The sequence below is a fragment of the Sapajus apella genome, unplaced genomic scaffold, assembly GCF_009761245.1.
Source record: "Sapajus apella isolate SASKATOON/1434 unplaced genomic scaffold, GSC_monkey_1.0 scaffold175, whole genome shotgun sequence".
Classification (NCBI taxonomy): domain Eukaryota; kingdom Metazoa; phylum Chordata; class Mammalia; order Primates; family Cebidae; genus Sapajus; species Sapajus apella.
The window spans coordinates 357,951-383,203 of NW_022437115.1; the positions used below are offsets into that span (position 1 = coordinate 357,951).

Here is a 25,253-nt window from a genome sequence, read left to right on the forward strand (position 1 = left end):
GAACTGCTGCTGAGCGCGGCGGGCCGGCTTTTCGAGGCTGAGCGGCGGCAGCGTCTGTGCCCGCAGCCCCCTCAGCCGCGCGCCGGCCCGCGGAGGGGACGTAACGGGTCAAGCGCCGGTCGGCCAGCTGCTTCCGAGGCGGACGAGCGGCCCGGCGTCGCGGCCTCACTGCAGCCGGCGCTCGGGTGCCGGGGCAGCCCGGCCCGGCTGGTTCTGCGGGCGCCCGGGGAGGCCCCGGGAAGCCAGGCTGCCGCCCGGCGTTGATGAAAAAGGTGACTGAGGCTGGGCGCTGGGGCTGTCATGGCGAGGCCCGCACCGGGGGTGCTGTCGGGCGGCGCGGGAGAGCGCGGCGGGGCGGCGCTGCCACCGCGCCCTGTGCAGCCCGAACTGGCTTCAGGGCGAGGAGGCTTCTCCCCCATCCCGAGAGGCTAGCCGGTGCGGAGCGGGCAGGGCCGGAGGAGACTGCGCCTCCGAGAACGGTCAAGTCCCGTTGGTGGTTCTCGCGAAAAGGGGGCCATCCCCGTGCTTGCTGGCCCTCAGGGAAGGGGTCCTTTCAGCGGCGAAAAGGGCGTCCCCGCGCTCGGACGGCGTCTTCGGTGCGGTGGCCAAACTCCCGGGCGGCCTGCGGGCGGACAGGCCCCTGGGCAGCGGGGTTCTCTGCTTTCTGGCCCGAGAGAAAGCTTGGGGGTTCGGGTGCGCAGAAAGCGGCGCATTGAGAGTGAAGAGGGAGACGTCCCCTGCCACGAAATCCCTGAAGTTGGGGGGTTGGTCGCGTGTGGTTTTTGTTCTTTGGCAGAGTTTTTAAAGTGATTCCCAAGATCAACTCCAACAGGAGAAAACGGCCACGGACCTTTGTGTGTGGTCTCACCTCGGGGTGGGGGCACTATTGCGGCTTGTGACCCGTGTTCCGATCTCTGAGAAGGAGACGTCCTCGTCCGCGTCCGCGTCCCACTGTGGGTGCCTCGGTCGAGTGTTCCCTTGCAGTAGAAACGTTCCCGTCCTCGACAGCTATGTGCCACGCAGGCTCGGTGTCTGCGGAGGAATGGAGCGTTTTCGGCTTCCTCGCACGTGCCGGTCCCTGTTTCTGGGCTGAAGCTGTCGGTGTGTACCTGATTCCCTGAGCTTATTTTTGAGTGCTCTGCTTTCTGGGCTGCAGCAATTTTAGTCACTGCATTTTGTGGTTGACGTTTTTACAGGGCAGGGGGTAGCAAAGTTAATGCAAGAATTTCGTTAGTCGTTGCCAGGAGTTTTAACACCATCGTCTTGTACTGCTTCTTGCCCTTGGACCTGGACATACCCGGGCTGTCACTTTCCCGGGTGCTTCCAACCTGCCCCATGCAACAGGCTCCTTTGTTGCAAAAGCACTTTTAACTGGTAAATCCCCGCAGCAGCTCTCATCTCCCACCCTGGGAAGAAGATTCTCAGAGATCCAGAGCTGATTATTCTTTATGTCTGTTTTAAAATAAGCAGGCGTCCGGCGGCATTGGGCCACCATGGAGGTCCCCGTGCGGGCAGGGGAGCCCGCGCTTCTCCGGTCCCGGGGTGGATCTGGCCTCCTCCGCCCTCCTCCAGGGCCAACTCTGGGGGCTGGCGCGCCGGGCAGGTGCGCGGGACTCGGGAGCCCCGCGCGTTTCGGGGGGCGGGGAGGGGGTGGGACGAGGGGCGAGGGCTGGGGCTGCGGCCCGGCCGGCCGAGGCGGCGCAGGGAGCGAGGCCGGCACGCTGGGCCAGGCCATGAGCCGCGGCCCCGCCGGGTAGGTGGCAGCGGGCGGGGCGGCGGCCGCGAACCGCAGCCGTGCCCCGACCCGCGCCCGCGCCGGGCCTCCCATCGCCCCCGGGCCCGGGGCCCGGGCCCGGGCCGAGGCCGGGCAGGGCAGGGTAGGGTAGGGTCCGCCGAGCTGTCGCGTCCTCCCTCCGCCGGCTCGGGCGTCTGGACGCGGGTCTCGGCCAGGGGGCGTCCGGGGAGGCCCGGCAGGGTCCTGGGCCGGCGGGCAGGGCCGGGGGCGGCGGCGCGGGGGCGAAAGGGGCCGCGGCGGGCTCGGGCGGGCTCGGGCGGGCCGGGCCGAGCCGCCGAGAGGGGATTTGGAACAAACAACGGCGGCCATGTTGAGAGCGCGTCGGGGCCGCTAAACTTCCCGGCCTGCGCCCGCCTCACCGGCTGCCTCCCCTCTCCCGGCCGCAGGATGACAGTGAAGTTGGGCGACGGCGGCAGCGGGGAGGACGGGCTCAAGAAGCTGGGTAAGCGGGCGGCCGATGAGGAGTCCCTGGAAGGTGAAGGGGCTGGCGGCGCAGACGCGGCCGAGGAGAGCAGCGGCACAAAGAGGGACGAAAAGACCCCCCGGGCCGGCGCCGACGGCACCCCCGCGCCCCCCAACGCGCCGCAGGCGCCGTCTCCGCCGCAAGGCAGCCCCCAGGACCAGCACCACTTCCTCCGGTCCAGCGTGCGGCCGCAGAGCAAGAGGCCCAGGAAGGACCCTCCGAACGCCGTGGGGAGCGGCAACGCTGGTGGTCCGGGGCCCCGCGGAAAAGGTAGGGCGACCCGTCCTCCTGGGAGACCCCAGCCCCTCTTCAGGGTGTGTCCCGGGGGAGAGGAACCCCTTGTCCCAGCCGGGCTCCACCCCAGCTCACCCATCCCGCGGCCTGCACTGAGGCCCTCACTTGGGGTGGCACTTAGCTAGGATGTGTCCCCTCTCTCCTTCGAAGAGGCTGCCACTTTTCTATATTTAAACTCTTTGAAGAGGCAGCCAGTATCCTTTCTCTGGGAGAGTCAAAGAGATCCCCTAAAGCTGTTTTCTTCCCCAAAGGGTCATTGATGGTTTTCTGTTATAAACAGCGGACAATGGTTGAGAAAGGGGAATAGAAGAAAATACCTGCTTGTATCTCTTTTGCAGACATCAGGTGGTGGAAATGCAACAAAGGCACAGCCTTTTGAAACTCATTGGGGGACGATGGATGAGAAACGGAGAAGGGTTCCTTAGGGTCTGACTTGGACTCATTGTCCTCTCCTTCAAGTGCACCTGGCTTGAGTGTAGGAAGGGCATAGAAGTGGGGCCCTTTGAGTTGCAACTGAGGTTTACTTCTGTGCCAAAGAAAGGAAAGAGTGGCGAAAGCGATTGTGTCCTGATGTGAACAAGCAATAGCTTGGAGTGTTTGGCATTGTATTCCGAGGGGCTGGAGAATGTTGTTACTTAGCTGGGGTCTCCAAGATCATAAGAAAACTACGGGTTAGTTTTGTTTTCCATGTGCCAGTACTTCATTGTTGTATGCTTTTATTTGTATTTCAGCCTTGTGCTTTTCCTAAAACAGGTGAATGGCTCTTAGATTCTTTTTGTTTCTGACTACCTTTGCAACACTTTGTATAAATAGCAAATATAACATCAATTTCCAGTGAGTTTCGCATGAAAAAAAAATCTTTCACTACCTTCCTTGGGAAATGTTCATTTAAATTTAGTAAATGGTCCTGGTAGTTTTAAAAAGGGAATATATTACGAACCAATGGAGAATCTATTTTGGAGATCTGTGCCAAATGTGTCCCATTCAGCTTGCTTCTCCTGCTGCATTCTCAACCAAAGAAGGCTGGCCTCTGGAATCATGGCTTTAGTCACTGATAAAGAATTTTGTTAAAGATGTAAATTTAAGATAGCTTGTTTCAGAATTTAAAACTTGCCTCATATAAACTTACTTTAGTGTGAAAATTGCCAGTCTTGGGAAAACATTACTGGCATTGTTACTAGTTTTTTTTATTGTAGGTTATAGGTATGTCTAAGCTCATGTAAGCTCCGTGGTGCCTTCGAAGGTTTGTTGTTTATGGTTCAGAGGCCTGGACCTCAAGTCCAGCCGGCATTCGCCACCCCCATGCCCCTGGCCTCCAACCATCCTCTGCCCCTTCACCTTCTTGGAGATGCTTTTCTGTCGGGTGTCCTCATCTGTGAGACAAGAAACGAGGGCAGCTGCTTCGCCGCCTTGAAGTGTGGCTGGTGTGAAAGTGTTGAGATGTGTATGTGGCTACTTGTGTACAAGTGAAATGCCGCTAAGGCGTTGGTGATCAGGTAGATTTTTGGCAGTCAGGTGATGAGGGAGGCTTGCTTTTGTTTGTATAGTTGAGAGTGGCTTGTTAAGGTGCAGAAGGTTTACTGAGCTCCTCTAATGCTCAGCCGGCTGGCACTTGTGTTCCTGCTTCTTGTCCCACTGTGTGGCTTGGAGAAGCCTGGGACTTTTTATTATATTTTAATATTAGTAAAATGCAAATTTATTAGAATTTGTGCTCCTCATGACATATTCATTATCTCACTTTAGCAAGCAAATATATCTTTAATGAAATAAGCTGTAATAGCGGCTTTTAGGAGAGGAGTAGGAAGTGGGTCTCCTCTGCATCACAGAGCTTCTCGGCCGCTGTCTGCCTCGGAGCTTCCTGGGAAGGAAGGCGGCCTGTCCACTTCTCAGCCAGCGTCTGCCTCAGAGCTTCCCAGGAAGGAAGGCTGCCTGTCCCCTTCTCAGCCACTGTCTGCCTCGGAGCTTCCCGAGAAGGGAGGCCGCCTGTCCACTGCTGTCTGCCTTCATGCTCCTCTGTGCCTTTGGAGGCATTTCACCGTGCCTAGGACATCCCCCACCACCAGTCTTTGGAGAGACCTCTGCTCAGTCATCACTTCCATTACCCGTCAGAAAAGAAGACCAGGTGGTGATAGTTGCCCTGTAACACTCTTTAGCTCACCTTCCAGAATGATGCTTAGAGGAGATTTCTCTTACAATCTGGAGAAATCTGCACCTGGAGTGGTGAGCACCTGTCAGTGAGGAAATGATCAATTCTTCATTTTTCAATTTTTCAGTTGAAAGTGGTGTAACTTCGGTTATGCATAAGGAATACATAGCTCAATCACTGGCAGTTCCTTTGCTTGACTACTTAATGCCCTTACCAATTTCAGTCTCAATGGGCCTGAGACCCTTATAGTGAATTGGGAAGAAAGGACTTGGAGAGAAGAGGAAAGTCTCCTTGTTTGGCTTTTCTGCACACAACTGTGTTTTCTTTCTCTGCAAGAAGAGACTCTTTTATTGACTTCAATGAAAAATACTTTTTTTCTAGTACAATTTCAAATTTAAATATTTTTGTATTGACAAAGGGATAGTAGCTGAGATTTCATGCCTGTGTGCCAGGCGTCTCGCATCTCTGTAATTTTGCATTTAAATGAGTGCAGAAGCTGAAGTCCATCGTTTAACTCATGTGCTCAACCTAAACACAAGGTAGGCTGCAGACCAGAAATCCCAAAACACATTCCTGCAGCTGTACCACACCACCGAAGTGATTCTGGGACACATTGGAGATGTGGGCTCAGAGCCACAGAAACTGTAAGACAGCGGTCAGGAGACACAGGCCTCACATTCCTCCCTGTTTGTTTGGCCAGTTAACGGTGTGGCTGGCTCTGGGCAAGCTACTCCATCTTTGGGATAAAAGAAACACCTGCCTCAAGCAACAAGGTGCTTAATGGGCACCTGGTACTTTTGCTATGGAAAATGTGTGCAGCTGCAAGATGACAGGACTGCAGGAGGAGGCTGCACAGGCGGGTGGGGTGGGGGCGCACCTGTGGGGTGAGTACAAGCCCCAGGAATGCTCTTGAGCTGATGTTCTGCTGGGGCAGATGGAATGCGAGAACTTTGGCGGTGGCGACAGAGACCTTCTGCTTATTTGATCCCCTCACTCATCCCAAAGAACTTCAGTTCCATCAAGGATGGGAAAACACACCATCTCCAAAACCAGGTAGTATAGTCTGAAGTGACAGTTGTTTGTGTGTAGGAAGCAGTAAATGACTGTGCAGAATTTACTCTTCTTTGTATTTTGTATAATCTGTGGCCTGCCTGTAGTTTCTAGATGTTTCAAAAAGATGTTTTATTAAAGTTTGTACCTATAGTTCCAGCCACTCAGGAGGCTGAGGTGGGAGGATCACTGGAACCTGGGAGTTGGAGGCTGCGGTGAGCTGTAGATGCTGTGCTCCAGCCTGGGTGATGCAGCAAGATGCTGTTTCAAAAACAAAACTAAAAATAAAGTAGGGAAGGCAACATTTGAACCTTGGTTTGAAGGCTGAGCTGATTTGCAAATACCTGTATACTTTTGATATTAAAACTCGTTTCTGTTGGGAAGTTGTCTAATGAAGTATACGTTCAGAGTTTCATTTTTGTGTTTTATTGTAGGTTATATGAGGATATCAGGATAGCAGAGAGATTATTCTGGATAGCAAAGTCAGAAATGTGAAAATCAGTGTTGTCGTATAAAGTGGTATATGGAAGCTTTTTGTCACGTGAAGTAACAACAGCATTTTTAACACTGAAGAACCACATTAGAAACACCAGAAAAAGGAGACATTTCCCAGGAGTTTGTAGTTTAGTTGGGAGATCTTGAATTGCCTGCAGGACGCAATTAGAAAATCTTACGGTATTTGATGAAGAGGGCATATACTTTTACAGAAACAGTGGCGTTCTAGTTGTGTTTCTCTCAAATATTTGTGGGAGGAAAGGGAGAAACTCTGAGAGAGACAGCACTGGTCAGAAGATGCAGGAGGACACTGAGCCTTGCAGGTACTGAGGATGGGAGTCACAGCAGAGAAGGGGGCAGTATGCGTGACTCCAGGGGGTGTCCTGGAGACCACCAGGTTTCAAGTCAGCTTCAGAACCTGCAAGAGAACATTGCGGAGTCTGGCGACCCTGACCAGGGCTCTTGCAGGCATGCCTGGAGTATGGACCGGATCTTTAGAGTGATAGGATGATGTGAGGTTGGGAGGAGTCCCTGTTTGCTCGCTGACTGCCTGTCGTATAGAATGGAGTGGCAGCACTGCATGTGCATGGCGATGGGGCTGGGTAGGGGAGGCTCAGGACTCAACTGCTGAGGTGACACCTTGCCTGCGACTTGGCTTGCTTGAAGGAACCCCCCCATGTGACCTTGGTGGAGATGGTATCCACAAAGCCCTGAACCACAACTGCATCTCCAAGACCAAAGCTGCCGGCACCAGCCTCTGATGTGATGTCCTGTGTTAGGAGAGACGCAGAATGCCTCAGGAGATGTGGAGGTGGACAAGTCGGACCTCTGCAGTTTCTGTACCATCCTTGGCCTCCAGGGAAGGGTCCCTGCTCTCTTATGCTGCAGACATAGGCCATGAGGACGCTTCCCTGTGCTGGAGATGCACTTCCACAAGCGGGTCTTACCAGTGTCTTTCTAGCTGAGAATGAAGCTTGGAGGAGACGCATGTGTTCACTGTGGTCCTCTCACCTCTAGACCAGCCACTGACTCCCTCACAGTTGGTCTGCTGTCATTCTTGATTTTACTGTTCCTGACTCTCAGAAGGAAGTTCACCAAACTACAAAAAGAGTGCTCCAGGACAGTGAATGGGTGTTATAGACGATGACAGCGTGTCACTGGGCTTTCGTGTCTGACAGACATCTTCCAAAAGCCTAGCTCTGGCTGCCTGTTAGCCTTGTGCCTTTGGGCGAGTCATTTAACTTCTCACCTTTCACAGGCTGAAGGGGGGACCTTGAGGTCAGTGTTCTCCATTACAACCCTGATCCTCCAGCCTTGTGCCAGCACAGCGTGTGCACTTGGTGTTCAGAGCTCTTCCGATGCCATGGCATGGGAAACACCTGGGTTTGGAGAAGGCTGCATGGTTCTTGCTGCCTGTTGACTTTGGGGCTTTTATAGCCTCAGTTTCCCCATTTTTTTTTAAGCCACATAATGCTACTAATAACTTCTGAAAGTATCCCCATTTCTAAAATGGAGATAACTACACATTGTGAAGACAGGCAGAAGCAGGGCATTTGAATGCATTTTTAAGGTGCCGTTTAAATATAGCTTCTGTTATTTCCAGGCCTGTTGGGCAGTGAGTAGGTGTGTGGCTTTGTGGGTGACCTACTCAGCCCGTGTCTCAGCTTCCCCAGTTGAAAGATATGCATAATTTTGTCATCTTAAGGTGATATGAAGGAGTGCAGGTGGTAACAGTCCAGGCCAACTCAGGACATGTGATGGGGAAGAGGACATGTTGCAAAGAGCAGGTGGTCCAGCCTGTCTGGAGCTAGATAGAGGGGCTGGCAACGGGGAGGGTGCACTGGGGCCACATGGCTGCGCCCTCACAGCACACTGCACAGTGGGCTGCAGCAGGTGCTGGGGATTTGGGAGACCCAAGAGGAGGCTGTTGAAATCGTCTTACTTGGGCAGCACAGAGCTGGCTTGGGAAATGTGGTGCAGATGGGAAGGGGAAGGCAGGTGGCAGGCAGTGTGGCTGCTGGAGAACTGTGGTAGTGACCGGGCTGAGTGGAAAGGCGGCTTCTGTTTGGGAGGACCTGGGTCCTAGTGGCCTGGGGCATGCTGTCTGGGGCTGCTGTGGGGCAAAGGGAGCATGGGGAGGCCCTTTATCTGGGCTCCATTGGACTCTGTGCTGTCACGGAGCACTTGCCGTGTGTGAGGCCTAGAACCAGGTTTGGGCAGGGGAAAATCCCACACAGTTTTTGCTTTCAAAGAGCTCACTGTTGGCTGGGTGTGGTAGCTCACGCCTGTAATCCCAGCACTTTGGGCGGCCAAGGCGGGTGGATCACAAGGTCAGGCATTCAAGACCTGCCTGGCCAAGATGGTGAAACCCCATCACTACTAAAAATACAAAAATTAGCCGGGCCTGATGGTGGGCACCCAGTAGGCTGAGGCAGGAGAATTGCTTGAACCCAGAAGCTGGAGGTTGCAGTGAGCTGAGATCACACCATTGCACTCCAGCCTGGGCAGAAGAGCAACAAAGAAAACACTGTCAGGGATCATGCTATTGTACCCACTTCCCTCTAGGCTTCTTGATGGTGCTCCTTATCGTGCAGACTATGCTCAGACCCTGTGGTCTCAGCAACATTCACAGACAGACCTGGTTTGGGCCTTCTGCTTTGCACTGACCATCCTACACCCGGAGAAGCCCCCACGCCCACCTGATTTTGTTTACATCATCTTCTCTTTCCATCTCTTGCCTTTCTGCTTTCATTTTTCTTGTTGCTTCTTTGTCTTCCCCTTCAATCGTTACCTTCTGTTTTCATATGAATTTCTCTGAGCTGAGGGTGGTCCTGCCCAGGTGATCATCCTTGTATTCTACCAGGTGTCTCTGCCCCCACTTTCTGTTTTCATTTTGTTTGACCTGGAGTCAGTGAGTGAGCTACAGGTCAAGCAGTGAAGCGGTTTCTGCATCTGAAATTTTAGGGATGAACCAGAGGCCACTTCAATTTCTGCTCTGAAATTGTGGTTCTTTTTTAAAAAGCATTCCAAGTTTAGGCTGCGCACAGTGGACCATGCCTGTAATCCTAGCACTTTGGGAGGCTGAGGTGGATTGTCTCCGCTCAGGAGTTCGAGACCAACCTGAGCAACATGGTGAAACCCCCGTCTCTACTAAAGTACAAAAAATTGGCTAGGCGTGGTGGTGTGCGCCTATAATCCCAGCTACTTGGGAGGCTGAGGTGCCAGAATTGCTTGAACCCCAGAGGCAGAGGGTGCAGTGAGCCAAGATTGCACCACTGCACTCCAGCCTGGGTGCAGAGCAAGACTGCCTATCCAACACCACCAAAATGGAATAGAATAAAAAGTCTAGGATAATGGGCACCAAATAAGAGAAAAGATTACTTGGGGTGATTGGCTTTCTTTTCTGCTTTTTGGGTTTTATAATCTGTTTTGTTTTGCAAAGACAAGGTCTCCCTGTGTTGCTCAGGCTGGTCTTGAACTCATGAGCTCAAGCAGTCTTCCTGCCTCAGCTACCCAGGTGTGTGTGCCACCAGGGAGGGAATCTGCTTTTATTTTACTTTATTTTTTTTTAAGACAGTCTCTTGCTCTGTTTTCTAGGCTGGAGTGCAGTGGCTCGATCTTGGCTCACTGTAATCTCTGCCCCCCAGCTTCAAGTGATTCTGTCTCAGCCTCCTGAGTATCTGGGATTATAGGCGTGCGCCACCATGCCTGGCTAATTTTGTATATTTAGTAGAGATGGGGTTTCACCTTGTTGGCCAGGCTGGTCTCGAATTCCTGACCTCAAGTGATCCTCCTGCCTTGGCCTCCCAATGTAGCTGGGATTACAGGCGCGCGCCACCTGACTAATTTTTGTATTTTTAGTAGAAATGGGGCATCACCATGTTGGCCAGGCTGGTTTTGAACTCCCAACCTCAGGTCTGCCTTCTTTTCTGAATACTGATCTTGCTCTGCTTTTCTCTACTGAGGATGTGTCATTTCTAAAACAAAAGGAGGAAAGGGAAGCCCCTTGCACCAGCCTGGGGCTGCTGGGAGGTGGCCTGCTCCTCTGAGGAGTGGGTGCCGCTTCACCAGCCCTGCCAGAGCCGCCTTTACTGTTGTGCCTTCTTCTCTTGTCTCAGATGAGCTTTTGCCTCCTCTCCACCTCTGAGAGTTCGTCCAGCTCAGACTCTTCATTCTGTTAGCCTTTACTGTTTCATTTTCTTTGTCTTGGATCACCAGTGTTGTGATCCAGTAAAATCTCACAAAATTTAGCAAGACATCTGGATTATAGAATTTTGGGAAATTTATGTCTGTTACTTTTTCAAATATATGTAATGCCAGCATGGGCTAGCAAAAATAACGATATGTAACGGCAGGGCTGGTTAGCAAGTTGTGGTCTTGGAAGAAGAGAGTTTAGTGAGTGTTTCTTAGGAACCTGTAAATGGCTCTGAAAGCCTTTGTTGTGGGTGGTGCAGAGGTGGACAGGCAGTCCTTCCTGAAATGACTCCACGTGAGGAATTACAGGCTCCTAGTGAAGCAGAGCGCCTTGTATTTAACAGTTATGTTTCAGATGGCGTCTGTAACCTGCCCTTCAACTTGGGAAACACTAGGTTCTTGGGAAGTACCAGGTTCATTAGGTCCTGGTTTGTTGAGGAATGGACAGGGCCAGATAACATGTGAGGTATTTCATGTGTAGCACAGAGCATACCTGGATTTTGTTTCTTTTGTCTCTGCAGGATGGGAATCGAACAGTTGGAAAGCAGCCTGGGTGGGACACGCTTGGAACTCATTTTTTATTCCACAGCAGTGTGCTCTCGGCTGTGAATGCTGGACATTCAGGTGCAGCACCGTCTGGCAGCTCTCTCTGCAATGATGGCCGCATGTGGCCCTTGACTACCAGAAATGGGGCTGGTGGGACTGAGAGGCTTTTTCTTTTTAAATTTTTTTTTTAACGCGTGAATCTCTGTTGCCCAGGCTGGTGTGCAGTGAATGGTGTGATCTCGCCTCACTACAACCTCCACCTCCAGATTTGGAGGCAGACCCCCACCGGGGGAGGAGCTGACCTCCCAGCCTGCATGTGGCTGCCCAGGCAGGGCCCCCTTCTCGGTCAACCAAGAAGTGGATCTGGACGGAAAAGCCTGTGATTGTCTCATTAGGAAAGCATCTTAACAGTAATCTACATCTGCTTGGATTTTGCTTTCTTTCTTTTTTTTGGCGGCGGCGGGGAGACATTCCGGCTAGAGCATAGTGGTGTGATCTCGGCTCACTGCAACCTCCATTACCTGGGTTCAAGCAGTTTTCCTGCTTCAGCCTCCCGAGTAGCTAGGACTACAGGCACATGCCACCACACCCAGTTAGTTTTTTTTTTGTAGTTTTAGTAGAGATGGGATTTTACCACATTGGCCAGGATGGTCTCACTCTCTTGACCTCATGATCCGCCTGCCTCAGCCTCCCAAAGTGCTGGGACTACAGGCATGAGCGAACGCGCCCCACCCCACCCCAGGTGTAATTTTTATATCTTTAGTAGAGATACGGGGTTTCATCATGGTGGGCAGGCTGGTCTCTTAACTTTTGGCCTCAAGTGATCCACCCGCCTTGGCCTCCCAAAGTGCTGGGATTACAGGAGTGAGCTACCGTGCCCAGCCAGCTTTTGCTTTTTAAAGCATTTTGTTCAGAGTTTGAAGATGTCCCAGCATTTTATGGTCCTAATGTTTTATAAAAAGAGAACCCTGGTTATCACAGGGATATGCTGACAGTTCCCGCTCCCCCTGCGAGGAGAAACAGGTGGGTGGGAGGAGTGTGTTAGGCCATAAGAAGTCTTTATTTGTGGTCTTTGACTCCTGCCACATCACTGCCTCTCGTCTCGGAGGAGCCTGGGGTTCTTGGTCCACAGCTGGGAAGTGAAGCCTCCTCAGGTCTTCTTGGGCTTTTCCCTCCTGGCCTGGTCTCAGAGGACTCGGCTTGAGCTCAGGAACTGATGCTGTGATAGGATTTGCAAGGTTATCAGGCTGTTCTCAGGACACCACATTCTGTTGGTGGACCTTGAGGAAAAGGAGTTTTAAGACTAAAGATTCTTAGGCATTAAATGGTTCACATTCTGAAGTATTGATTATATCTAAAAGAAGGTAGTAGTTTACACACATTTAAATGTTTTCTTGAGGTTGAATCTCAACCTAATTATTTGAAAAGGTGGTAAGAATATTTCAGCCAGAAATCTCATTTGCAAAAGAAACACGCATGAAATGTGATGTGAGGCTTCAGTTTGCCTAGGGAAGGGATCTGTCTGCATTGTGGACAGAGCGTCTTAGGCTGCAGTATTGTCGTGCTGTTACACGGTTCCACATAAACTCTCGCTCCTTTTCTAATTGTAAAAACATTCGAGAGTCATTTGGCCAGGTAAGCATCCTGGCAGTCCTGAGCAGCCTCACTGGCACCCTGGTCTTGGGTGCTGCCTGCCAGCGTCCTTGGTTGAGGATTGTGGAATGGGACCTCGGGGCAGTGGGCGTTTCCCTCCCTCAGGCCCTCTGCCCTGCCAGGCCCACCAGCTTTCTGGAACAGATCACTGTACAGTGCTTTCTCTCCAAGGAGCTGAAGGTGGAGGATCATCATCTGGAAATGTGTCTGGGGTTGCCTCTGCTGCCCCTGCAGGGGCCTCGCGCTCCTCCTCCCGGAACTTAGGGTCTTCTGGTGGTGAGAAGGAAGAAGGCAAAAAGGTTCGGCGGCAGTGGGAGTCATGGAGCACAGAGGACAAGAACACCTTCTTCGAGGGGCTATATGAGGTGAGTGGGCCGTGGAGGCGTGGCCAGGTGGCCAGGGCATGCCTCCTGGAGCCCTGTCCTTCACTCCCTGTGCTTCCCCTCTGCTGTTAGATTCTAGAATGCAGGTTCCTGGGGACCCCACAGTGGCTGAGGTGGTCTTGGGCCCCAAACCTTGCCCACTGACCTTGGATGTTTATCTCCTCATTGAAATTTTAGAAGCTATTACTGGTGAGGTGACTGTGAGGAGGTGTTCTTGTGTGTTTCTTTTATTTCCTTTTGGAGATTCTCACCCCTTGTCTCTCAAAGATGTTCTTGACTGAAGGCCCTCTTAGGGCCTTCCGTTTGTGCTGAGTGAGGGGGTGCTTGCCTTGGGGGTTGGCGTAGTTGAGAAACCTAACAAAATGTCGCACTGACTTGGGACAAAACAGAAAGTCCTAAAAATAGAGAGAAGCCACTCCCTGATGCCACTGCCCAGTGAATGGCCATGCTCCCTGTGGGCCGGTTGCACCTGCATGTTTTATTTCCTAATGCTTGTAGTTATTGTGAGCATACTTTTTAACGCTTACTGCGTTTTTTGTGGTGTTTCATAGTTCTTTTGCTCTGTATTTCTTTTAACGCTGTAAATGTTCTCCTTGCCTGTGTGCTCACTGTGTGCTTTTGTAAAAACACCATATTGGAGCACAGCCATGGCTAGAGTGGATGTACTGTCTGCGGCTGATCCCACTGCAGTGGCACAGTTGAAGAGCTGCACCAGACAGGGTGCCCTCGAGGCCCCAGCCAGCTACTGCTCTGCCTGGCCATTCCTGTGCGGTTAAGGACGACTGGGGTCCTTCCAGATTCTGTTGTTGTAAATAATGCTGTGGTGAACATCTGTGTGCGCATTTCATATTTTAGACCACTTCTTTGGCTTACAGTATTAGAAGTAGGTTTGTGATCAGTGAGCCTTGTTCTTTTTTTTAGTAGACGAGTCTCACTCTGTCGCCCAGGCTGGAGTGCAGTGATGTGATCTTGGCTTGCTGCAACCTCTGCCTCCCTGGTTCAAGCAATTCTCCTGCCTCAGCGTTCTGAGTAGCTGGGACGACAGGCACCCACCACCACACCTGGCTAAATTTTTGTATTTTAGTAGAGATGGGGTTTTACCGTGTTGCCCAGGCTGGTCTCGAACTTTTGAGCTCAGGCAGTCTGCCCGTCTCTGCCTTCCAAGAGCCTTGTTCTTTTAACAGCTAATTAATTGGGGTGATGAAGTCCTGCCAAGCCTGGGAAGCAGAATGCTCAGGAAAGGAATGGAGCCTCTGAAATTTAAAGCACGAGGTGTTTAGAGAGACATTAGAAAAGTAGACACTTGTAAATGTGGGCATGAGACTTGACTGCAGTGCATGTCATGGCCAGGGCTGCCCCCGCCTGGGCTGCAGGTTAGGTTCTGCCCAACCCAGGTGGACGGGACTGCCTTGTTAGTGTGGCTTGACTCTGATTGTCCAAAGAGAAGTGTGCATGAGTCCCGTTTCAGTAGATGTGAAGTCATTTAGACAAATTCATGTGTTCCTTTTCTTCCCTTTGAAGATTCTCAAGTACAGCAAGGAGGCTGTTTCTGTCTAGATTCTAGCCCCAAATCATGCCTTTAAGCTGTTTGTTGGGCTTGGAGGACCTGCGATTCTTGGAATGTTTTCAGAATCAGCAACCTTTGCTGATTCTTGCCTGAAACAGTTAGTTACTCCTGTGGTGTGGCCCTTCCTCCTTGTTGAGACTGTGGCCTCTGTAAGAGGGTCTGGCTACCTGGGAGGAGGAGACATCGTTGTCCATTAAAAGCAGAGGAGGAGGTCCTGGTTAATGACCCACCCTTTTGCTTTCCTCCAGCAATTTATTTTATTTCCTTCCCATTGGGTTAAGCTGCCCATTGGAGTTTTTCTGCCAGGCAGATGCTGTTTTGAGGGGTCCTGGAATGCTGAATTAGTAATAATAATTAATAGTTGGCTGTTTTGACCACGTAATGCTTTCTGCCATGGGTTTTCTGTATCTGAGTATGTTTATGAGAGAGAGCAAGGGCAAGAGAGAGGACATGATTTTGTTTTTGTTTTTGCTTTGAGACGGAGTTTCGCTCTTCTTGTCCAGGCTGGAGTGCAGTGGCACGATCTTGGCTCACTAAAACCTCTGCCTCCCAGGTTAAAGCGATTCTTCTGCCTCAGCCTCCCCAGTAGCTGGAATTACAGGTTCCCGCCACCACGCCCAGCTAATTTTTGTATTTTTAGTAGAGTCCAGGTTTCACCAAGTGGGTCAGGCTGGTCTCGAACTCCTGACCTCAGGTGATCCACCTGCTTCAGCCTCCCAAAGTGCTGGGATGACAGGCGTGAGCCATGACACTGGACCGAACGTGTTTTATTTCTGTATTGTGTGTCTCACCAAAGCTAGGTGGGCCTCTGGTGGGGTCTTGATGTATGGCTGACTGGCCAGTGGCAGCATGACCGTGAACCCTCGAGCTGTGGGGTGACAGTGGCTGGGCACAGGCCTCTGAGGAGTGCGGCTCCCCCCTTGTTGTCATGGCCACAGCTGCCTTTTTGATGCCCCCCTGGGTGGGGTGCAGCAAGGCTGGCTGGGGCCCAACTGGATTCAGGGATCCCTCTGCCGTCACTGGGCCTCAGTTGGTCACCCTTGATCATGGGCTGAATTCTCTCCTGCTTCAGCTGCTCTCCAGGCGAGAGTTTTGCCCCTGCCCACCCTAATTTGGGCAGTGCTGGGCACGCTCAGATTGGCCGCTGTCCAATTATGACATATCTAGACTTCTCCCTGTAGCCAGGGAGGGCATTCACCTGTGGCAGGGCCTTGCCTCCTTCCTCTCAATACCCTTCCATTTCAGTGGCAGGTCTGCACAGACCCATCCCTGACTTCATTTTATGTTCCTATTCCTGCTTGTATCCGTTCATTGTCCATGCTGGTTTTTTCTATACAGTTCTTAATTTCCCGCCTGACAGCCACACAGCCAGCATCCTGTGCTTCCTTCTCACTGTCTGCAGAATGGCTGCAGCTTTGGCTCTGGCCTCTGGGCTTCATGGTACCCCCTTTTTCTGTCCCCACCTATGCCTTCCCCATCTCTGTGCGGGCGGCTGGGGGCATCTCGGCCTGTTACCATCTCCATGGCTCTGTGGACACTGCAGATTTCTTTCCCTTCACCCCAGACAGCTTTCTGATACTTTCAGTCCCTCCTGTCTTTTGTTGTTGTTGCTGTTAGCATCTATATGTCTGGTTCCTGACCCAGGACAGAGCACTCTCGCCACACTGGGAATACAGAAAAGCTTCTGCCCAGTGGGGCTTGCAGCCTTGGAGACACATGGCAGGTGCAACACAGGTGCCCCAGGACTTTAGGAGGCAGCAGAGGCTGAGAACATGCGAGCAGGAGGCCTGGAATCTGGGTTCTCAGGGAACCTCTGAGCAGACGGCCCAGCAGTGACATGCAGAGGCCATCGATTTGCTTCATCACGGTTCTCACTGAGGCCCAGGGAATATGGGGAGGGCTTTGCCTTCCTAGACCCTGGAGGAAGGCACTTCACACTCTCCTTCACCTCTTTATGCTTTACTTGCCATTCCTTTTGAAAAGCAATGAACTAGTTTTACTTTTTCTAAGGTTTAAAATTTTTCATTTTGTTTTTGCACCAGGGCCAGCCTTCCAGCCCCACCCTCCAGCCCACAGCAACTTCTGTCTTCACCTCCCTCAGCCTCTGTGTTGCCGGGAGTGACAGACCCTAAAATGTGTAAATGTGTCCACCACAATGCCACCTCCCCGCCCCCCAACTCACCTCACAGTCCCCCAGCTGCCAAGAGGCCTCTGAGGTAGACAGGGTTGGGGGCCAGCACCCAGCAGTCCCCAGGTTCCAATTTCCTTGAGGTGCCTAGTTACCACCTCTTGGCCCCCATCGTCACGTTTTTTATTTTTTTAGTTTAAAAGACATCTTTTTTTTTTTTTTTAGTCAGTCTTGCTTTGTCACCCAGGCTGGAGTGCAGGAGTGCCATCTTAGCTCACTACAGCCTTGACCTCCCGGGCTCAAGTGATGATCCTCCTGCCTCAGCCTGTTAAGTAGCTAGGACTACAGGCATGTTGCACCATGCCTGGCTAATTTTTAGGTTTTTTGTGGAGATAGGGTCTCACTATGTTGCCCAAACTGGTCTCAAACTCCTGGGCTCAAGCAATTCTCCTGCATCTGCCTCCCAAAGTGTTGGGATTACAGGCGTGAGCCACCACCTGGCTCCCTTAACTTTTCATTTTGAAACATTTCAGACCTTTAAAGAGTTGCAAAAAACAGCACAGAGCAGGCCCCCTCCGCCCTGCCTCCACAGCATTAGGGCAGCCACCCTGTGAGGGTATGAGCACAGACACTGCCTGCCTGCTCATCTGCAAGGGGGAGATTCAGATTACCAAGGGTCCCACTCATGTCCAGACTGGTCAGGATGCTACACTGCACTCAGCTGCCCTGACTCCTCAGTCTCTTGTAACCTGGGACAGCTTCTGGGTTTTTGTTTGTTTGCATGGTTTTTGTCTTTGATCATCTCTATACCTGTGGAGACTCACAGCCTGTTGATTGATTGAGTGTCCCTTGTGTCAGTTAGGATTGATCTGCAGTTTCCTCATCATTCTGTCTTTTGTTACGCATTTCCATCAAGAATTCTACAACAGTGATACCACGTCTTCCTTGGCACATCCAGTGGCCGGCCCGTGGTGGTCTTTCCGCCTCTGTCCTGGTGGTGGTTTGCCTTGCTTGCTGCACTCAGGTGGCCTCCACCAGGCCTCACCACAGTGGGTCATGGCTTGCCTTTGAAGCTCTGTAAATACCCTGTTTTTCATCATTTTTGCTCCCACCGATTTTAGCAACCATTGCTGTCTCTTCCCTGAAGCAGTTGTTAACCGTGGTGTTTGCTCACAATGAGGACCTTCTGTTTCCGTTATTCTTTCTACATTTGCTGATTGGGAGTCCTTCTCCCCCACATGTGTAGTTATCCTGTTACTTACACTCATGTAGACTTGGGGATGTTGGGTTTATTCTGGGGATCATAATCCATCATGCCATTGTTGGCTTTCTGGCCCTATTAGTTCCCCATTTGGCCACTGAGAGTCTCAGGCTGGCTCCTGCATCCTCTCCACATGTCCCTGTTGCCCATCAGCGTGTTTTCATTTGCTGGTGCCGCCAGGCATTCCAGACACAGTGGCTGCTCACAGCTTTGCAGTCAGTTGTTTTTCCTGGGAGCCCTGCTTCCCTTTGCAAAGTGATATTTAGAGACCAAGACCTTGGCACTAGGAGTGCTTGTCGCTGCTGAGCCCTTCCAGTACTTCAGGAGCTTGACTTTGATGAGGTGATCAGATGCTTGGTTCTCTGTGGCAGTGGCTGAAACAGCACTGAGGTGACACTGTTCTCTGGAACACAAGTTCTCTTCTGAAAATCTAAGTCACGCTCAGCTTTTGCACAGAAGCTTCAAAGAAGAGTTGGCCTCCAGGTATAATCAGTATGTTCTGTGTGGTTCACTTACTAAAGTTCACGTTTGTTGTCCTTGAATATGGACTCTGTTTTTTAGGATTGAAGCAGTGAGGGTGTTTCTGATCTGTTCTTCAAGATGTCGTCACTGCTACATGGCTTCTCTTGTCTTCCAGAGCCTTTCTTCATGGAGGTGTCTCATTTCATGGTCTCTAAAGAACTCTAGCCATTAAGCCATTTGTCCAAGTGCTGAGCTTTATGCTTCTCCTGTCTGGGGTACTTGCCTCTTTGGTGTCCATGTGCTCTGATCGTTCCATAATTGGTTTCATTGTTCCTTTATCCTGATTAAAACCTAAGGTTCCGGGGAATCAAAGTTGAAGTTCATACACAGAGAAGAGCTGGGAAGGGCAGCTTGCTTGTTCGTGGCCTGCCTCTTTTCTCCTTTCTGGGAGCCTTGGAAAGGGTCCACCTCGCACAGAAAGCTGCATTAGTTTAACCCCTCCACTTTTATCATGGAATTATTTTCCAGCATGGGAAGGACTTTGAAGCGATTCAGAACAACATTGCACTGAAGTACAAGAAGAAAGGCAAGCCAGCAAGCATGGTGAAGAACAAGGAGCAGGTCCGCCACTTCTACTACCGCACCTGGCACAAGATCACCAAGTACATCGACTTTGACCACGGTGAGTGCGCCACGGGCCAGGCTCGGGGGTGCGCACGGGCAGGGCTGGCTTTCACTCGGAGCACAGCTTCCAGCAAGCCTGCCGACCTGCTCTCTGGCATTTTCTCAGCAGCTGCTTGGCTCCTTGCCTTGTAGCGTTTGGCTGACCGTGTGCCATCTAACTCGGTCGAACCAAATTGCCAGGAAGCAGCCCACATTCCAGGCTCCGGGATTCTTTCCACTGCTTTTCTGAGCTGTGGTTTGTGTGTTTCCAGTCACTCTGAGTGTGCATGGGTCCTGGGTTCCTGGCTCACCTAGAGCCTGTGGTCTCCACTGCAAATGATGGCACTGTGGTCCAGCGAGGGGCTTGGGCTGTAGGCACCATGCCTGGCTCTGGTCTTCCTGGGGGACGGCCAACCTTCCCAGGTTTCTTGCTGTGTGTACTGGGACCCAGGTCTGTGCAGGCCCTTCTTTATTCACGGGACCAAGTCATCCCCAGGTATGATTCTGGCTCTGGCTCAGAGCACCCTTTGGCTGCTGATGGCTTCTTCAGGCGATGCTTTGTCCATCACCTTCTCTGCCTTCAGGAGGCTCAGCCACCTCCTGCCTATGCCTGTCAGAACCACCTCTCCAGCAGCATCCCTGTGCTGGGCCCTGCTCTTCCTGCAGCTTCATGCACAGCATAGTCCTTCCAGATGCACCCCTGGGTCTCCCCGCTGCCTTCTGACCCTTCTTTCAGATGTCTTGTGTTCCGACGCAGGGTACTGGACCATAGCTGTGCTGCCACTCCTTGTGTCATTGCCCGTGCCTTGTGGTGACCTAAAGTCCCTCGCCTTGGCCATTCCCTGTTGTGTCCTCTGGACAGATTATGGTATCTTGACCATGGTGCGTTGGCATTGCCCAGAGCTTTGGGAAGAGCCAGTACCCAGCTCCCCTGTCTGACTGGGGCAGATCCCTGAGGGCCGCATATAGCCCCTGCCCACTGCGCAACTTCTCCACTGAAGAACCTCCACTGGGAGTTGTCACTATTTCTGGAGCTCCATGGAAACGGCTGTTGGTCTCTGCAGGTTAGGGGCGCCCCTTGATTCAGGTTTGCTGCCAATGCAGCTTTGTTTGTTTGCTTTTGGTAGCTGTGTGACCATTAACGTAAGATTTTCTGCTGACTTCACTTGTTTATGGCACATTACCTCCATTTCGTCCTATATTTGCTACCTGTGCTGGTCTTCTCATGTCCAGCTCACTTGTTTATTTGGAATCTCAGCCCTGATCAGATCCTGTCACCCAAGGCTGTTGTGATTAATGTCAGGTTGTGGTGAGTGGCCTCGTGCCTTCCACAGTTGCACGCAGCACTGAGTTTCCACTGTTGGCCTCTTTCTGTGTCAGCTGTCCTTTGCACTCTTCGTTATTGCCTTTGTGAAAGTCAGCCCATGAGAGTGGATCCACCATCCACAATGGCTGGTCTTGAAAAGCTCTGTGTGGAGGAAGCTGGTCAGCAGTGTAGGGGACTGGGCGGCTGTTTGGTAGACGACGTATAGAGAGAGGGCTGGGACTCCAGGAGATTCCGTCCAGAGTGCTTTGTGTGAACCACCTGCAGGGCAGCGTGGGCAGCGTCTTTGGACCCTCAGTCTCCCAGCATAGACTCATCTGTTCTTGAGGTTCAAGTGCACATTCTACCTGCCCACCCAGACTCTCTCCCTTGTCAATTTCAGAAGGCAGTCAAAGAAAATGTTTCTTATCTATTTTTGTTACCTTTCCCCGTTGTACACTCCTAATCCTAAACTTCTCTGGCATCTGGAGGCATCACTCCTCCTTGGCCCTTCTCTCCGTCTAGGGTGAAGGGATTTTAAATGCTCCCTCACGCCTCTGTGGGGTCATACCAACACAGGTCCTTCCCTTCTCCATGTGGATCCTTGTGCCTCCCTCCCTCCCTGTATCCCCCTCTTCCTGATCTGGCACAGCAGGCTCCTGCAGCCTTGGTGTCTCCTGTTCGTGCATCTTGGCATGACCCCACATGACGTGCCTTCTTCCTGTTGAGCTCACTGTTCTCCTAGGTTCTCTTATGGCCCTGATGATGTCTCCGGCAGGGCCGCCTGCCTCCATACTTGTGTGCAGTGGCATTGGGGCACCCGATGCTGTCTTGCCCAACAGGAGCCCCGAGGCTGGAGGCTACCAGGACACTGTGAAGTGACTGGCCCCATGGACTGTCATTGCACATCAAACAGAGTGGCAGCCTTTCACGTTACATGTATTTTTTAGCATGCTTTAGAGTTTCATATTGTATTTTGAGACAAAGTCTTGGTCTGTCGCCCAGGCTGCAGTGCAGTGGTGTGATCACGGCTCACTGCAACCTCCACCTCGTGAGTTCAAGCTATTCTCATGCCTTAGTCTCCCAAGTAGCTGGGATTACAGGCGTGTACCACCACACCTGGCTAATTTCATATTTTTTAGTAGAGACGGGATTTCACCATGTTGCCACGCTGGTCTCAAACTCCTAAGCTCAGGCAGTCCACCTGCCTCGGCCTCCCAAAGTGCTAGGATTACAGGCGTGAGCCACCGCACCCAGCCTGTGCTTTGGATTTTTGAAGAGTGCACTGTGTGCACTTTATTGTGGGTTTGTCTGATTCATCGAGTGGAATAAGACACAGAGTGGTGGCAAGTGAGCAGCATGAACGGGGCTGACTCCACCCCGGTTTGGGAGCCATGACCTTGAGTCTGTGTTCATCTTGTTAATCTCCCGTGGTTTCCATGCACATCCACATCTCCCTGCTGATGCCTGTTGCTCGGCAGAGATTTTGTTTCACAAACTTAGTAAGGTTGGATGAGGTGAGTGTGGTTCCTGTCCCTGAGTGTAGAACAAAACATGAGGTGCCACCTAGGAGGCTGTGGGGTGAGGCAGGGCACCAGGGATGCCTCCCAGAACCCCTGCTTTGTCCCGGGGTCCCATCTGCCTGGGGGCCCCTTGTCTGCACTGTCTTGCTCCTGGTGCTACTTTCTTCTCTCTTTCTGGGTTGTGGGTGTTTTTCTTTTTTGCTATTTCAAATAGTGGACTTTTAAAAATATATTTTAGAAATTGGGATATTATTCACCCTTTTAAAGTGTACAATTTAGTGGTTCTTAATACAAAGTTATGCAGCCATGGTCTCTCTGTAGTCGCAGAATGCGTCCATTGCACCAGAAGGAAACCCTTTGCTGGATGCTGTCAGTTTACTTCCTGTTTCTGTGGATGTTTCTACTCTGGACGTTTCATAGAAATGGGATCACATGCTACGTGTCCTTCTGTGCCTGGCTCCCTTCACTCAGCATAGGGTTTCAGGGTTTGTCTGTGTTGTAGCATGTGCCAGTCCTTTTTATGGCTGGATAATCTTCCGTTGGGTGGATGACCACATTTTGCTTGTCTACTGAATAGTGGATCTTAAAGCTTTCCGAGTCACGGGCTCCTTATAGTCTGATGAGGCCGGGTGCGGTAGCTCAAGCTTGTAGTCCTTTTCCCGCCTGGCCCCAGGCTGTACAGATCTGTCCCAGGAGGGCACAGGTGAGTCAGGAAGGCAGCATCCTAGTTGCAGGGCTGCTGGCCTCACCTGTGTGCAGAGATGGATGACAGGTTTAGTGCCGGTCACATTCACTGCCTCCACAAGAACCAGCTGTTTGGAGTTCTGTTTTCTCCTCCAGGGGACGTTTCTTCGGCCTGTTAGGAGTAAATTTCTAACTCTCCACTTTGGTTTGCTTAACTTTCTATTTTGAAAATTGCAAACACAGCGCTGTGTTCTCGACACTCTGCCCAGTGTCCGCTGTGGTTGACAGCCTGTGTGACTAAGGTACAGGGAGCAGATATAAGAAACCGCATGAGCCCGGCGTGGCTCCCAGGTCCGAGCCGCGCAGCACCTCCCTGTATTCCCCTCTCTAAAGCCGCCTTTTCTTCTGTCTCTCAGTGTTCTCTCGAGGACTGAAGAAGTCTTCCCAGGAGCTGTACGGCCTGATCTGCTACGGCGAGCTGCGTAAGAAGATCGGGGGCTGTGAGTATGACACCTGTGGGGTTGCCCACAGCTCCTCCCAACCTTGTCACCTTTGGGGTTTAGTGCCCAGAGTTGCTTCTGTTTTCTCTCTGACTTTTATCGTGAAAAAATGTTAATAATAGAAGAGGTGAAGTATATGATGGCTGCCATGCTCTTTGGCTTAGATGGACCTGCTGTCACTGACACTGGTTACGTTTGCTCTCTTGCCTGTTCTGTGCACATGCACCCATGGCTGATGGCTGCCTTGCTCTTTGGCTTAGATGGACCTGTTGCTGACATTAGCCATGTTTGCTGTCTCTCTCCATGTTCATGTGCTTGCATGTACACACGTATTCACATGCCCTGCACTCCACTCGACTGTAAGATGTCATGCAAGCCTGGAACACCTCTGCCGGCATCACCTCAGAGCATGTTCTCCTGCATAGCCTTAATGCCATGGTCACACCAAGACTTTTAGCATTTACCAAAACAGATGCAGTAATCTTCCCTAATTTCTAGCCCATATTCAGATTTTCTAAAACATCCCAAAATGTCAGTCAGGTCTTCTGTCCAGGGCCATTGCCTTGCATGTAACTGTGGAGTCTTCTTTGGGTGTCTTTGAGTGGCTGTACTACATGGGCTTCTGAAACATTGCATTGGTATGCGCCCAGGCTGTCCTCATGCAGGGCCTTGCTTGGATTTGCTCCGATTGTCTCCTTGGGACCAGATAGCCTTTAGACATTTTTGACATGTTCTCTAGGTAGGGACATTGTTGTCTTATCAGGCGCTTGTGCCCAGCGTCCCTCAATCCTGCTTCTTCTGCCTGACTCCAGAAAAGAGAGCACACTTGGGCTCTCCAGTGGGCACCCTAGGGGTGCACACCCCTGGGGCTGCTTCACAGGTTCAGTGGGATACTGCCTGATTGCATCAGCTAACATATCATAACTCGGGGGCGGGTGGTGGGGCTGACAGGACATATACAGAGCAGTTGCCCTGTGTGTGCCCTGCCTGTATCATACTCTGCCTCCTTGTTGCCTCTCCATGCTTTGCTGTGTCCTGTGGGGTGGCTGCTCTGAGCCATTGTGGCATTTGTGTGTGGCGGGCCCTGTCCTCCTGCGCTTCCCCACTGGGTCTGTCCCCTCTGGGCCCAGCCACACCTTCTCCTCCCTCCTCTAGCCTGCCTGTCCCAGCCCTCAGCTCCAGCACCCACATCTGTGGCCCTCGTGTTCCAGCTCCTCATGCCCATTCCTGCTGCTTCTCATCTGCTCACTCTCAGCCTCAGGAAGCAGCCCAGGCCCCAAGGAGTTTATGCCACAGCTCTCCCAGCTCTCATCTTCCCCAAGGAAAGGAAAACCCTGTCTTGACCATGCGTTCCCACTGAGTATTGCCTCGTCCTTCTGCCCACTACTTGTTCCTCGTTCCTTCCATAGAAGCTTCTGGGAGGTGAAGGGTGTCTAGGTTCTTGGCATTTTGAACAAAGAATTGGACAAAATGCACAAAGCAAGGAAAGAATGAAGCAACAAAAGCAGAGATTTATTGAAAAAAACCAAAGTACACTCCATGGGGTGGGAATGGGCCCAAGCATAGGGGCTCAAGGGCCCTTTTACAGAAGTTTCTGGGGTCTAAATACTCTCTAGAGGTTTCCCATTGGCTATTTGGTGTATACCCTATGTAAATGAAGCAGTGGCCTGCAATCAGAAGCTGAAGTGAAGTACAAACATTACACCCTATGCAAACATCTGGCTGTGGAAAGCAACCAATGAGAAGCCAAAGTGGTTACAAAGTTACAGGTCTATGCAAAGGAAGAATTGGCCCCAGTCAGTCTGATTGGTTGCTTACAAAGTTACACTCCTATGTAAATGTTTGATTGGTTGCTTTCTGCTTGCTGTAACCAATCAGAGATAACTTTCAATTTTCCATCTGCCACATAGAAACAAAGGGTGGGGTTGCAAAAAGGAGGAGCGTCTGGTCCTTTTGTTACTTAGATGTGGAAAGTTGGGGTTTTCCTTTTGATTTAGTTCTAGGAAGTCAGCATGAATTGGCCTTAGGTTCCCTGCCTCCAGACCCTATTCTCCTGCCTCATGAGGATGCTCAAGTTTGATGTAAATAAATGACTCAATTGCTGAGTGAAGGACACACTTTGCACCCAGGCCTCTGCCCTTCA

At 51.6% G+C, this 25,253-nt stretch overlaps 1 protein-coding gene across 4 annotated transcripts in view; it reads left to right on the forward strand.

Moving 5' to 3' along the window:
- The window catches only part of CRAMP1 (cramped chromatin regulator homolog 1), a 56,823-nt gene continuing 31,570 nt past the window's right edge, over positions 1-25,253 (forward strand). For 3 of the 4 annotated variants that reach the window (XM_032268109.1, XM_032268110.1, XM_032268112.1), the window contains exons 1-5: positions 1,691-1,753; positions 2,182-2,528; positions 12,808-13,001; positions 18,966-19,119; positions 23,027-23,110. In XM_032268109.1, the coding sequence (XP_032124000.1) occupies positions 1,734-1,753; positions 2,182-2,528; positions 12,808-13,001; positions 18,966-19,119; positions 23,027-23,110 (799 nt within the window). In that variant the 5' untranslated portion in view covers positions 1,691-1,733. Of the gene's footprint in view, positions 273-1,690; positions 1,754-2,181; positions 2,529-12,807; positions 13,002-18,965; positions 19,120-23,026; positions 23,111-25,253 lie in introns of those variants that run through there. The other variant, XM_032268111.1, reaches the window with a different exon arrangement.